This window comes from Atractosteus spatula, chromosome 2 (assembly GCF_055471065.1).
Source record: "Atractosteus spatula isolate fAtrSpa1 chromosome 2, fAtrSpa1.hap1, whole genome shotgun sequence".
Taxonomy (NCBI): Eukaryota; Metazoa; Chordata; class Actinopteri; order Semionotiformes; family Lepisosteidae; genus Atractosteus; species Atractosteus spatula.
Window position 1 is genome coordinate 51,454,962 of NC_142707.1, and position 15,249 is coordinate 51,470,210.

At 42.8% G+C, this 15,249-nt stretch overlaps 2 protein-coding genes across 3 annotated transcripts in view; one reads left to right on the top strand and one right to left on the bottom strand.

Annotated features, from left to right (window-relative positions):
* The first annotated feature begins 7,014 nt into the window (after positions 1-7,014).
* On the top strand, positions 7,015-15,190 carry mrpl33 (mitochondrial ribosomal protein L33). Its single transcript, XM_088931474.1, has 4 exons — positions 7,015-7,121; positions 9,222-9,240; positions 10,568-10,674; positions 12,312-15,190. The coding sequence occupies exons 1-4, from the start codon at positions 7,100-7,102 to the stop codon at positions 12,359-12,361; spliced, it is 198 nt and encodes a 65-aa protein (XP_088787600.1). The 5' UTR covers positions 7,015-7,099; the 3' UTR covers positions 12,362-15,190.
* Positions 14,311-15,249, bottom strand: part of rbks (ribokinase) — a 37,244-nt gene continuing 36,305 nt past the window's right edge. For both annotated transcript variants that reach the window (XM_088931473.1, XM_088931472.1), the window contains exon 9: positions 14,311-15,037. In XM_088931473.1, coding sequence (XP_088787599.1) covers positions 14,852-15,037 — 186 coding nt within the window. In that variant the 3' untranslated portion in view covers positions 14,311-14,851. The remainder of the gene's footprint in view (positions 15,038-15,249) is intronic.

Sequence of the window (15,249 nt, forward strand, 5' to 3'; positions counted from 1 at the left end):
GCGACGATAACAATTCAGTTTTAAGTCTTGTGGGAAGTCACGAATTTCCAAATAAGGTGACTTTTGGCATCGAAAATAGAATACTAATTTCGTGGTTTCATACAAGTTTAAAAGCATCATAAAGGATCAAACAAGATCTTCAGAACTTCATATTTTAATACCTTTGCAGTTTTTATTCTCATGGCGCCTCACTCGATATAACCCTTGGGGCTATGCATTTACTCCAACCTCTGAAACCTCATTCGTTAGTACTACGTTTATGCCGGTTTGTGCTGCTTTCGTTTCCGTGCGCCTTGTTTTTTCGGGGTCGTGACGTCACTCAGCCCCCCTACAATGTCGTAGGGGAACCAAACCGGTCTCATTCGTTAGTGACCTCCAGTGACCCCGTCTGCCGAGTCCAAGCGCTCTGTTACAGTTTAGATCGTACTCTTAACATTTTAAAGACAATATCCATAAACATATGAGCCCCCTTAGATGTGAATAATACTAATTGACGCATGCCAACAAGTTAACTACGTATGACATAAACTTGTGGTTGTAATGTGTGTAAAATCACCGTGATCGTAAGATCTATGGTTTTTATTTTCTAAGACACGTTTTCCTTTTCTTTCCCTACCGTGACATGCTGTTGCCAAACGCTTAACTGTGGGATACCATCGCGACAAGACCTCCGCAGCATGTCCTGATAGGTACCCCATGTATATCGCATGTATATCGTGGCAGTGTATATCAGGACTGGCACCTTGCTTCCATGCCACCCTGTCTCATATCAAAGTCTCATATTAGGACATGATATACCCAGATATACCCAGATAGGACATATCGCGCTATATGGACTTTGTGTCGCGACATGAGGAGTGGGCTTTTTGGCCGGGCATTTCATATCGCGATATGCGGGCACCATGTCGTGACATGGGGGCGGGGGCATTTTGTCGGGTTATGTCATATCGCGATATGCGGGCTCCATGTCGCGACATGGAGGTGGCCGTTTTTGTTATATTGCGATATATGGACTCCATGTCGCGACATGAGGAGTGGGCTTTTTGGCCGGGCATTTCATATCGCGATATGCGGGCACCATGTCGTGACATGGGGGCGGGGGCATTTTGTCGGGGTATGTCATATCGCGATATATGGACATGACTCATGACAGTGATGCGCCAGTCGCAATGGGTATCGCGATGTGATCGTAATGCGCACACTCCTATCGCGACATGCTACTGGAGTCGTGAACGTGCTGTGGATGCCATGGCATTCTTTGTCTGCTATTCAGTTTTGACCGCAGTGCGACTTCTCTTAAATTGATCAGTAACTGGAAACCAATGAATGTGTTACTGTATATCCAGCGTGCTCATACAGCACACACGGTTGACTGGGGCTACGGTATTTGGACCAAGAAGAACGTCTATCACCCGTGTATCTACATGTTCTCGGAACTTCCGCTGTGGCGCTTTACCCAATCAGAGTGTCGCTTCTCACTCTTCACCCAATCGCGGCCCGAGCTGTTCGGGGGTTTAGCCAATCACGGGTCTGAGAGCTGTTCAAGCTAGCAGCGCCAGGTGGATCGGCTTGTTTACTGTCAATGAGAATCTATTTTTTAAATGCTTTACTTATTTGCAAAATAACTACATCGGCTTATTTTTTTACGTCTTTATTGATTCACAATGTGCCATACTCTTCGAAATAAAGACATTTTTTATTTGCAATATAACTGTCTATGCTGCTTTCTGTAATGAATACATGGTATTTGAACAATTTTAATCGTATATTTAAGGTAGGGGAAACACCTTCCGCTTTGTACTTCAAAAATGAATAGAAATGTAAAGTCTATGATCATTATATTATTATGCTCGTGCTTTCAGTTTTGTTTTTTATTGTTAAATTATATCGATCTTGAAACTAATACCTAAAAATGTGAATATGGGCTCTCGTGTTGTACCAACGGTAATTTGGAAACTGGTGTCCCTTCACCAATGAAAGGAGTACACAAGCAATACATTTTCGATAATATGGTTAAAAATTAAAAGAAAACACCTAACCCAATGAACTAACATAGTAAATCCTTCCTAAATGTAAGACTGTTTATTCTTGTAAAGGCTGCAAAGTCTGGGGTCAACTGATCAAAAGATCACAACTGAAAGATCTGGTGGTCGTGACTGTGCTGTTTTGTATGTCACAGAGTGACGTCACAGCCAGGAAAAGAAGGCGCTATTTTGAAATATATTGAAACATCCACCCCACCCGACCAGACATATTGCCCCCCATTGTTTTAATCACACTCAGGAGTTCAAGTACCGCGTTTGTCGGTACCTGTAAACTTCGTTGTAGATAGTCACGTGATAACCCGAAAAAACAAGGCGCTATATCTCGGAAACAAAAGCAGCATAAACGCTACTTAGAGCGATACAAACCGGCACAAACGTAGCACTAACGAGTGAGGTGGGTTTAATCGTTTGTGCCGTCTGTAGGAGGGCCAACTTCATGGAGCTCAATGCAACCCTGCATGGTATTTTAAATACAATATTTCGGACGGATTTTGAACCTTGCGTTTTTCGTTGTGTTCATTGTGTTTTGCAATAAAATATTAACTTCGGAGTTACTCGTAAAACTACTGAACAATCTAAAAGCAGGCATACGAAATACTTAGAATTGTTACAAGCAACAAGTGAAAATGAGCTCTTGCAGCTTTTCTTTAGCTGAAAACAAAGTCCTGAGAGACCTTTGCAAACTAGCTGTCATTTGAACAGGAATTTGCTGACTCTGTAGACAGTGACGAGATTATCGCCATATTCAATTCCAAGCCCCGACGCCTGCGTCTGGTCTAGAAGGCCAAAACCTCACAACAGAGGTAGGCACTGATTGTTTTTTGTGTGAGTGTCCGCTGTGGCACAGTAGCGTTCGGCAGCCTAGGTAATTGTTGCTTAACCCGTGTGTGTGTGAGAGGGACAGTATGTACTGTATATATAGGGGTAAGCTAATTCTGCTATTTGATTATACCGCTTGAGGATTGCATTGTAAATTGGAGGGGTGCCCCTATGCTGGCAGGATGGTCGGTTAGAGCCCGGTCCACCCACTTTTGCACAGGTCCACAAAAAATCAATTCCTGGCTATGCCCCCGGGATGGACGCTTATAATACAAAACTCTGTAATTTATTTTATTTTTCACAGGTTGTGTTGCTGTTTTGCTTTGTGTGCGTAAAAAACGGAAGTGTTGTTAAAATAAAAGCTACACACCCCTGCAGACCACTCCTGTTACCAACTTGGATGTTTCTATGCTTTCTAAAGTAAGTTAGAAAACTGCCATAACAAAAGATTTTGTTTATGACAAGACAGAGAGGATATTACGTGGTATGCCACGTCTGCAGCCCAAATCCATAGCTTAAGTATGGTCAGTCATGGATGTGAGATTGGGGCTAGTTCTGCAGTAAAAACTCTATGTTTATTATTTTTTAACTGACTTGCTTTGGAGTTTCGTGTTTAATGAAAGGGTATCGGTTTTCAATTTATGCAGTACAGCCCACTTTTAGGCTTGTCCACCCCTTGCCAATTCTGAACTGCTGGACCTCATTAAGGATTGATAAATACTTTGCTTTTGGTGCTGCTGTCAATGTGCTCTACTTTATACAAAATGCACAGAACTGTGGGTTAGGCTTTTAATGACACACAATTGATTTTAAACGTTTTGTTATAACATATAAAGCACTCAAAGGTTTGACATTTTCACTACTTAAAGGGACTTAAGAATGGTTACAAAAGTTGGCTTTGATGTTAAATGTTTTATAAACAAAGGCACTGTGAGCACTGATTTTAGGAAAAATACAACATCCCTCCAACCTTCTTAATTAATGGTCAGGATATAGAGGTTGTCAATGACTACAAGTGTCATAAACAAAAGCTTAAGTTGGGCCAAATGTTGAGTCAGCATTTATAAAAAAAAAGTCTAACAGACACACTTTGTTTTTGGAAACTCTGCTATTTTAAACTAGATGGAACTATTTTAACACTTTTGGAAGATTTAACTGTTCTTGTTGGTTTGGCAACATCAGTATTGTTAATTGTAATAGGTTGGGAAAATTTAGTTAAGATAAGCATCAAAATCATCTGGGTAAATCGAATCAACTGAGGAGACTCCTCTGTGTCCCCAGGTGACTGGAAATCTTTCATCCCCTCTGCAGTCTCACTCTTTAACAAAGCTGACAAACTGCTGTCCTGTACTCATTGTTGGTGATGAAGCCAGGGTACAGGGCACTCTCACAACCGCATTGTTTCTACCTGTGTCCTCAGGAGGTAGAGGAAGATGCAGCTGAAACGCACTTGAACTCCTTTTCCCTTTTATCAGTCTTTAACAGTTGAAAGCACATTATACAAATATGAAATTATTGCAACCAATTCACTCCAAATTTATAACTTTGCTTAAAAGGAGTGTAAAGTAGTGGGAGGTGGCTTTGTGAGAAAGCCACCATCTTGGCTCAAAACCAGTGTGTTTTGAGCCAAGATGGTGGCTGTCTCACAGAGCCACCTCTTCCAACTTCACAGGGAGACAGGAATATAAGGTCTTTGAAAGGTAAGTGAGACTCTCAATCTGTTGTCATTTTAAAATCTCCTGTAGCCTTCGACTGTACAGCAATGACCAGAACACGAAAAAAGTAAATAAAATGAGAGGCGGTCATTCTGTAGGCTATGATCGTGTGGCCTAAAAACCATGGAACTGAATGGAATTGTGTTTACAAAACAAGGGTTAACTTTTTTAATGGCACGTCAGGTACAGAACACCAAACCTATTGCATGTATCGCCTCACACATTTATAAGTCAAAAAGTCTGTTTTTGGACCTTGCTTGATCATATTAACAACTAACAACTCAGGATCAATGACTTCCGACTCTTAGAGAGATTAGCCTATAAGAACTAGAAAAAGAGGATACACCTCCTCCTTCTGTTTGGTGTGCAATTTCTCTTCTGTCCACGAGTGGCGCACATGAGGTCTGAGAGGTGGGCGGCGAAGGATCTTCGGTGACAGAAGCATCTCGGCCGTGCTGGCGGCTTGTGACGCAGTACTCCACCCAGCTGCTTCTTTCTGAGACAGGTTAACCATCTTCCTCTCCTCAGTATCGCTTCCTCTCAGCTGCCCCCTTCCTCTTTCCAGCCCCCTCTCCAGGGTCCTGACTTCCTCTCTTTCACTTCCCCGATCGGCGCTCTAGCTGACGTCAGCGGCGTGCGAGAGACACACACGCGTTTCCGAATTATTTTTAAATCAGAACATAGGAAAGGTTACCAACAAGAGGCTCAGTCATATTCCTCTGGCCTGTTAGGTAGTGAGAAGCTTGTGGACCGCAGGATCTCATCCCGCCATTTCTCAGATGAAGCCTGGGAATTGGCTTCAATAACATGCCTGGATTGCTCGCTCCACACTCCCACAGCCCTTTGTGTAAAGAAGTGTCCCTTCTCCTCATGAGAGGAACTCTTTTGCTCCAATGTTTTTAAATAAGGTCATAAGCCATTTATTTTATGGCAATATATTGACTATCACAATCTAAAAAATGTAAAAGAAGGAGAAATTCTATAATAATGTTTAACTTGTTATATTTAACTTGTCACTTGTTACAGAACAAGCTCCATCAGTATTGAGCAATTTTAACATATCTGATACCGGTGTTCTACTGGGGCTAAGACAGTTAAAAATGAATAAGTCACCAGGGCCTGATGGTAGTTTCCCAGTCTTACTTAAGGAAATGAAGGATGCTATTCCAGCACTCCTAGGTAGGATATTTCAGCTCTCAGTTAGAATGGGAGCTGTACCCAGATCCCAGTGTGGAACTGTAGATGTAGCATCATGAGAAGGAGGACAGAACTGAACCAGGAAAACATTGGCAACTCAGTCGTACTTGTGATACTGGATTAGGAAACATTAGTTATCTCTATGTTAGAAGAATACTTACAAAACCATGGCATTTCAACAACTTTCTACCAAAGGTTTAGAAAGGCAAGGTCCTGCAAGGCTAACGTGCTAGTATTCTTCAAACAAGCAACTTGGACAGATGACACTGTAGTATATGATACATTTTCAGCTTTTTGATAACGTTGCCAATTAAATGAAATAATTCTTATAATAAAAGATAGAGGACTCCAGGGTAGTGCATGGGTATGAAACAGGAAAGAAAGTACATTAGCTTAAGAGCCACAGTATTGCCACATGTAACACTGGAGTGCCACAGGAATCCATTTTATGCCTGTTGGTCTACCTCATCTACTGGGTCACTGAGCTCACCAGCCACTTTGAGTTCTTGTCTATTTCTAGGGTGTTCCGAGTTCAGATTGCTCTTCACTATGTAGAATGCTACTCACTTAGATTTATACCCGGAGACAGACTTGGCCTGTATAAGATTTTCCATGTTTCCCTTGATGAGCTTCCTGGTTGCTCTGGCTGTGTGTTTTGGGTCACTGTCAGCTGCATGGTGAAGTACAGAAGCTTTTTTTTCTACACAAGACATGGACAATATATTTTAGTAAAACTCAGAATTAATTCAGCTGCTTCATGTAGTTACAGCATCGGTAAAGATTGTGAGCCAGTTCCAGAGGTGACCATGTGTGTCCAGGCCAGGCTTCACAGATGAGGGGATGTTCCTTGGAGCATCTGTAGGTCCCTTCTTTCTCCACAGTTTAACTTTCCCTTCAAGATTGGTGCACAGATGTGTCAGGAAGGGGTATGGGACTGTCAGTGGGTACCGGAGTGACATAACGTCCTTAAAAAAATATGTAACATTATGAATTACAAAAGCACAATAATATGACTTATTTGGCACAAACAAACACAATCTAAAAAAATCCTTAATATCTCAGAAACAAAGTCAGACAATCACTGGTTTCAGGTGTATTGTGACAATTGAGTTGTGAGTCCCTGTTTGCAGGGGTCCCACTTTACGTAACTTTCGATTTTCTCCCATTCTTTTGGCGCCGAGGCTCTCCGTCCTCGAAAGGGTTAAATAATTGAATGACCCGGATGCAGTTGGGCGCTGATTCCCGGAAGTTTTTTTTTAATATATCGCGTCCATTATTTTTCTTCAATGTGACACTGTTTTGTGAAGGTGGTTGTCTTGAAACATGTTTCTTACAGCGGTAAATTGTAAGTATGGAGACAATATACACAGTTCGAATGCATGAATAATGAAATACCGTTCAACGATTTTAGAGTGTTTTTCGTTTATTTGATTTGCTTCAGAGCAAACGTGTAAGCTGTCGAGATATGATACATCTTTCGATTTAACTGAAATCGCAGAAAATACTGTAGCGTGGTATTCTGTCCTATACTCTTTCTCGATCTACTTTCTTGCTTAAACATGGATGCAGCTGTGCCAATTTAAACGATAATAATAATTTCAAAGAGTCCTCTGTGAGAATCCACATACATTTGTGTCTGGCTGTTAGGATCATTTACAAAGAAATACTTTCATGAACGACTGATTTAATACGGGATTCGTACCTGGATTGAAGGATTTGTCGAAGAATAATAATATTAAGACTTAATTTCTGGAAGATATTTAAATACATTGTAGATTATGTATTTTAATGTTGTATTTTTAACGAAGTCATTTGCGGATGGCAACCAGTGGAACCAGTGCTGTGCGCGACAGTAAATTGAATTCTAGGAGTCATTACAGTCAAATAAAACTTTGTCAGACAGCTCTTGCCTAGATCTTGAATCTTTTAACAAAGTGGCTCTGACGTGGCCTTTTTTGTTGAGCGAAAGTTAAGTTTCACTGTCAGGCCAGGTCACTCCTCACTAATTTGGCCTCTCGGCTCTAAACGGGAGCGATGGAGTGTATGTACCCGCGCAGCTCACGGCACTAGTTCTCACGGAATTTCGTACCTTCGAGCGCAGCTAAGGCGACTTGAAGCGCCCTGAATTTTCAAATGATAATAAAGGTAGTCGTTTGCCTTACCCAGCTTTCTGGGGAAAAATGACACAAAATCAGCAGTTTGTTTAAAGGTTGTTTTATTCTCCAGAGAACTGTTCTTAAGTCTTACAAAAAATCCACTACTTTCTGTAATGCAATGAAAGGCGCTCATTCCTTTGTAGGTGAGAGGAGGTCTGCTTGATCCCAGACTAAGGCGACATGCAGTTTTTGAATTGACCTCGTACAGGTTCATGCTGCTTCAGTGTTTGAGGGAATGTAATACCATAATGCCCGCCTCTTTGCTTCCAGTTTTGTATAAGTGCCGCTAGAAATTATCACTCTCACACTTCATCAAAGACGGGTTTTGTTTCTATGTGATGTTACCATGGCATTTTGTATGCTATCAATCAGAAGCACCTTGTACCACAGCACATAATGGACCACAGAGGGCTGCAGGTTCAAATCCCAGTAGGGGATGCTGCTTTTGCACTGCGCAATTCTCTGGACCCATACTGCTCCACTTCTTACCCTTCTGTGCAAACATCTCTCTAGGTTGTCAGTGTTTTTTCAGTTCATTTAACTGGTTAAGGAAGGAATATTTCCAGAAAGGGGAACAATGTGTTCCTTGATCCATGTTCCTTGGAATAACATGCTCATAACATGTTGCAGGAGAAATGTTAGATTCAGGCTACATTTATTATGCTTTAGGTGTTAGCGTAGCTAAAGCTGTTGGACTGCGGCAGGTCTGTTGAGCTCTGTTGCAGGGAAGCTGTCAGTCCAGCAGGACAGCCCGGTACTGCCGCAGTATGTGTGGACTCTGTGAGTAGTAATGTCTGGGGTACAGGTGACCTGTTTCTGATTGCTGAGAAGACGGTGTGCTGATGCAGCCCACTCAAGTCACTCTGCCACAGCACTGCAGGGTCTATGGCTGCCTCTAGAGTTTGATTGGAATTGACTTGTTTTTTGTAGGTGTTCCTTACTTGAAGGTTTACATCTTTAAGTAAGTAAAGGATTAGTCCCATTTTTAAATTCCTGCTAGATGAATCAAAATCTAGCTGATCTCAGGAAGTACATTTAGAGACTTAGATGCAGCATATAGGGAAGCAATCTAGAAGCTAACTGGCCAGAAGGGAGAGCAGGAATGCCTTGGCAGTTTCAGAGCTAATCTTAAAGTGGGAATCCCTCTCTCTCTGTGAAAGATCTAGGTACAGAAACTGATGTACACGAATGATATGGTTCTGCCTGTTTGTAGGTCATTTTATGTTTTGACTGTGGTGTCCAAACACATACATGCTAATACTCTTTTCTTTCTTTCATGTGGGAAACAGTGGCCAAGGGCAAATCCAAGTAAGTCTCTCTTTTTTTTAATTTATGTGTTGTTTTTTATGTGATATGAAATAGTCTGTGCCACAAAAATATTGTGTGGACTTCTTCAGAATGAGCAGTGAAAACTGCATCATAATACACAGAGGTAGAAACTCTGTAGAAGTGGATTTAAAATTGAGAACCTTTACCTCAAGAGTTGTGGGAGTGTGGAACAAGCTTGTTAAAACCCAGTCCTGTCAAAACCTAGTTTCTCTCAAGAAACAGCTGTATGAGATCCTGGGATCAATTAGCTGCTAACTACCCTATGGGTTAGATGGGCCAAATGGCCTCCTTTTTTGGTGTATGTTCTTACCCTGTGTGATTTTTCCCCAATATCCTTCTGCTAATTAAAAGACCACAGTTTTAAAACCACAGCTTGAAACTTGGGAAGTTTTATTTGAACAAATTCATCTGTGTCCCAGTGGTGAGACCAATCTCTCACGCTGGATACCAGCTGCGTCCGGGAAAGAGCCCAGCTGAACGCTCCATCTCGCCACACTTCTCTGAGCCCTGGGCTTACAGCTGTGGCAGGTTTGGACATCTGATGTGCTGCTGCCTGCCAACTCTTTTTTGGTGCCTTATAAGAATGGCTATAACGGCAAACAAGTTGGGGCATTCTTTGTTAATGTGACTAATAACAAGAACAGTGTGACGCGGAGTAAGGTAATGTTTAGAATGTAGAAGCAACTTCTGGGTTTTGAAAACCGTTTCCTAAAGCATGAGTAGCGTCTGTGGTACGTGAAGTGACAGCTGATGGCCAGCAAGAGGCGTCCGATCACTGGGAAAGTCAATCCCTGTCTAGGTACAGTCTCGCCTGTGGTTGCGTTTCCCAGCTAGCCACCCCCATTGAACCCTGGGAAGACCCACTGTACTCCTCTTGTTGCTGTGTCCATGACACCAGGCCCAGTGAAAAATGGCACCATTAGGCAAATGGCTCAGACATTCAAGTTTAGTTATAGTGCAAGAAAGATACTGAAGCATAAACGCATAAAAGAAGGTAAAAGCAAAACGTTATTTGCACGTTGAATGTCTTGGCTGCGGAGACAAAAGGCTCTTAAAAAGCTTCTGAGTAACATCTTTGTCTTGGGGTATGGTTAAGAACTGCTTGGGTTCCTTGCTGTGAAGGACGAAAAAAAGTCAGCTTGGAGTCTTTCAGCAGCCGCGGTTGAAGAACTCGTTTGGCGTTCAGGCAGTGTCGATTCCGCCCGAGGTCCACAAGAAGGTCCCAGTGTGGAAGGCCGAGAAGAGAGAGAGACTCTGAAGGCCCTTGGATCTGCTGTCAGGCGCCCATGTGTCGCTTCTCTTGTAGGACGATCCTGGTTCAGATGATGAGTGCTGCCGGGACGGGCTACTGCTTCAACACCAAGAGGAACCGGCTCCGCGAGAAACTGGTGCTGCGCAAGCATGACCCGAAAGGTGAGGGAGCCGGGAGCCGAGATCCAAGATCCGGGATCCAGGAGCCCGGATCCGTGGCTGTGCTCTCACACTCTTCGGCTGGCGCCGCAGGAGGAGTCCGTTCTTCTGCTTGTGCCAGAAAGGCCGCGAGTGTTGATTGTGAATACAAGAGCCCTGCACATGCTCTCATCATCCCTGTCTGCCCAAAACACAAATAAGCAGCGGCCCCTTTCAATTATCTATAATTAAGCACGCATTAGTTACTGGCCTCCAGCTCCTCTCCCGCTGCATCCACCCAGTCGGCTTTCTGTGGCCGAGAGCGCGACGGAATCAGGGGACCCCGAGGCCTGTCGGAGCTCCTGCAGGAGCTAGCGGCAAATGTGTGCCACAGGGCTGTTGCACTTGTAGGCTTCAGGCCGGCGGACCTGTTTGTCCTTGGCAGTCGGGCCTCGTTTTGTGACTCAGCTGACTTTGTGATTTCCTGCGCCAGCTGGACATTAGAATATGCAATCTGTGACTGGTATGTACGCCCTTCTGCATTCTGTGGTTAAGTATATTTTCTATACTTATTATAAAAAGGCCTTTGAGAAAGATTGAAATTAGAGTGCATCAGCAGGAGAAGATGCACTTTTGTGTGCTGCTGTTATTCTCTCTGAAAAAAGGCCTTTTTCATCCAAAATAAATGCATTTTGAAACTGCGTTGAACTGCGCTGTGGCTTCATAGAGCAGCAGGGGGGCTGAGTGAATAACTGAAGCCCGAGTCATGTGGGGGACATTCCTTATGAAATCAGTCACCTGCTGACCTTGGCCCTCTTGATTTTAATGAAATTGTCCGGAAATGTTTGATCAGCTGTTCAGGTGATGGAGAATCTCAAAGATGATCCATTTTGAACCCCCTCTACTCTAGTATAAGCCATTGTTTTAAATATCAAAACTTGTCTCTCACACTAGTTTAGAATTCCTATGGGGAAAAATAATTATTGAAACAATTATCTAAAAATGCACACAGCCAGGTTTTTTTTCTTTTTCCATGTTTCGTAGGACAGTCTCCTTGAAGAGTTTGTGTTGTGCTGCCTTTGGTTGAGGCACAGCCGACACCTGAATACAGAGTGTCAGATCAGTCTTCCACATGAATTCTCTAGTGCCTGAATGACTCACATTTTAGTCTGGTCATTTTCAGCTAGAGAGAAGAAGTTTCTTAGTTTTTTACATTGACTTATTAGTGCATACGACTATAATGTAGGAAACCCATTAAAAAATTCTACCCTTTGGATATTGGAAGGACAATGTAAGGCAAAGTGTGCACCTTCTCTCACTCTGAAATTACTGTCAAATACGACACCTCAGCTCACTACACTGATAGAACATGACTTGCACAAATGGAGTCCTGTCCAGGGTGTACCTTGCCTTGCGTCCATTGCTTAACAGGAAAGGCTCCATCTCCCCATGAGGCTGGATAGGAAGAAGCGGTTAGGGGATGGATGGATGGATTTGTATACATCCACTTCTAGCCTATTAAAACACATGGGTCGTGTGTATAATTGAATGCCTCTCTTCCACAATCTGCAATTTTATAAAGAGCTAATGGTGACTTCTGCCGTGTTGCTGAATGTCTTTTGATTTCGAGTCTCCTGAAGGGTTGTGTCCTCCTCTCGTAGTGAACAAGCACGTGCTTTTCTTCGAGAAGAAGAAGATCCGTTCCATTTAGGAGGAGATTGGCTGCCACTGCAGACTCCAGGCCGGGACAGCGTGGGCGGAGCTGAAAGACCTTCCAAGTTTCGCATTATGAGAACTGGATTGTTTGTCACTTGCTGGGCTGGAATGTGTCCCGATGGCTCTGGGGAGTGACGAGAGATCCCGTCAGAAAGAGGAGGAGGAGGAGGAGGCAGTGGGCGATGCATCAGCCGCTGCTGTGACCAAGACAAGACAAGACTGGGCTGGGACTGGGTGGGGGGGCTGTTTCTGCAAGAAATCCAGTCATCAAGCTAAGTCACTGGAATGTAGAAAAATACAGCGTGGGAAAACATGACAGAGGTTTCCTTGAATTGCTTATAGCACGGCTGCTCTCAGAAGGGGAACATGCTTTTGAAATACTTATTGTTGACGTAATAATGGGTAGAAGTTGCAGCCATGATTCCAGTATACTATTCATAAACCCAAGGGATTAAAAAAACCAAAACACACCTTTAACATCACGATCACTGGCATAGGAAGCAAACTGTGAAAGTGTTTGCATGTCCTTGGCCCATTCAATTGGTGGGCAGACGATCAGCAGGTTTCCTTTGCTCAGTCGATTTTTCTAGCTGACCTTATCTTGTATGCTGAGACCACCTTGATCTCTGATTATCTTTGGGTTGACCCAGATTGGATACTGGGCATTGCTTGAATAAAAGCTGGTGTTAAATCTCGTCACTGTTTTCTTGCAGTGCTATTTATCACTTTGTTTCGTGGTAGTTAGTGATCTAGAGAATCTCTGTGGCTTAAATCCTAAACGCATGTGATTCCTAGAATACATGAGAGTTGCAAAAACTCTAGACAATAAGGGGCATAGTGACCCGTTGACAGCTGTACACCTGGCCCCTCCTAATGATACAGTAGATGGTTTAAAGAGTTTCTGTCCTGGCAGGTTGAGTTATTCACCAGTGTGTCTTACCATGTTTGTCAGACTTTGTGGGCACAAAATAGTGACGCACCTAGATTCAAACTGAAGGCGTCACGCTGTAGTCAACTGGTCTGGTCTTGTGTTTGGCCAAGGCCGTGAATGCCACTTATTACTCAATAATGAAGCACCTGTTGCCACTGTTGGTTGTGAAATGGTGCAGACATGCTAAAAGGAATTGGTTCAGGAAGTATTGGTGCAGCTTGATTGCTGAAGTGCACGTTATGGTGACCTTGTGCAGTGGTGTGGACAAGTGGTTGGGACTTTTAATTGCATGGTGGTGGATTCAAAGCCTGGGTTAGCCACTTCATTCCCAATTTCTTCTGTAAAAGGCCATGCTGTGTCGATGTGTAAAATTGTAAGTTACTCTGATTAAAGGTATCAGGTAGTTCATAAATGCAGGTGTGTTAACATTTATAGTTAAGTATATATAAATATCTATTTATATTTTATATAAAATAGACACGCTCTTTCTGTTTGTCTCTGTTGACTCTGCAAGCATCCCAGCTGAAGCCTGGACCTTAACATAGGCTCTTGAAAAGGTGGTCGAGATACCCAGAATTATTTTAAGATATTCCAAGCCCAGGGATTTAACAAAAAAATATTCAGACTTACTCCCCTTTTCAAGCATGACTGATCTTCCTCCAGAAAAGATGAATGATATAACAATCCTAAGTACAAGCTCAGAAGCTCCCTTTCTAGCAAGCTCCTGGTGAAATAATAGTGCAACACAGGGGGCCCCTTTGGAGTCATAAAAATACATTGAATTGATGGGCCTTTAAAAGACTTGTCTGCATGTTTTGGTTAATGGCTCACTATGTGCTGCAGAGTAAAGTCCAATAGGTTTCACTACCACACCTGTGAGGAATACAGAAGGCTTTGTTCTGTGGGCTTAACTTGTGGCGGAATACTGATGATGAAAGCAAGTCTTTCCTGCCTCACACTCACGCACCAGCTGTCTAGTTTTACTCCTAAAACAGAGGCAATAATTCAAGGCAACAAGACAGTGAGAACTATTTAATCTTGACTTAAAATAGTTCATCATTCTTCGTTATTAGTGAAAAGCAAGGGAGGTTTTCACAGTGAAGGATGTTTTAATAAGTAATCATAGTTCCTTATAGAATTTCAAAGAGCTGGACAGTATTCTATTATAAAGGCCCCGTATGATTATTTCATTACATTATTTAAAGAAATCTGAATTTGTTTCCTTTCTAATCTCTGAGTCCTCACCCATATACAGTACAACTCTAAAATAAAGAAGGCTTTGGAGGTGCAATGGTTGTATTTTCAGGATATTTTTATGTCAGCTGCATTTAAAGAAAATGCATATTTCACTTGTCACAGAAGTGTTGGAGTAGGAATGGAGTGAGGTGCTGAGTATGGGAGGTGCTTTTTTGAACAAAAAGTTGAGAGTGTGGAAAAAGCTACCCTGATATGTCATTAAAACTGATACCTTGGTTTCTTTATGTAAACAGCTGTCTGAGACCAGATTATCTACAGTACTAATCAAACTAGATGGGCCAATTTTCTTGGAGGTTTTCACTTCCCAGCTTGGAAGAGCTCCGCAGGCAGGTCACATCTGGACGGGTAGGATGTCTGTGTCCCTGCTGCCTGCACGCTCACTGCTGCAACCTGATTGGCTCTCCTGGCCATTTCCTCCACAGGCATTGTGGGGTAGCGAGCCATGTAAAAGGCCAAGGCTCCAATGAAGCTGTCTCCAGCTCCCTGTTCAAACAAAGAGACACACAAGACGTCACAAGACTAAAGGCTAGCTCATCTCCACACGCCCTCACAGGGCTTACACTGCATTCATGCCACAGGACAGCACAGGCCTGTCTCAGCCTTTTTGTGTAAAGAAATAAAAAACCTTTCATTACAGAGTCACCTGATATGTCTCTTTGTCTCTGGTGTGTGGTGGTGTATCCAGTGCATATTCT

Bases quoted from the DNA above. Each gene is read 5' to 3' on its own strand.
- mrpl33 (XM_088931474.1), top strand. From the start codon at position 7,100: ATGTTTCTTACAGCGGTAAATT. The intron at 10,675-12,311 runs GTGAGGGAGCCG...CTCCTCTCGTAG, and splicing joins GCGCAAGCATGACCCGAAAG to TGAACAAGCACGTGCTTTTC.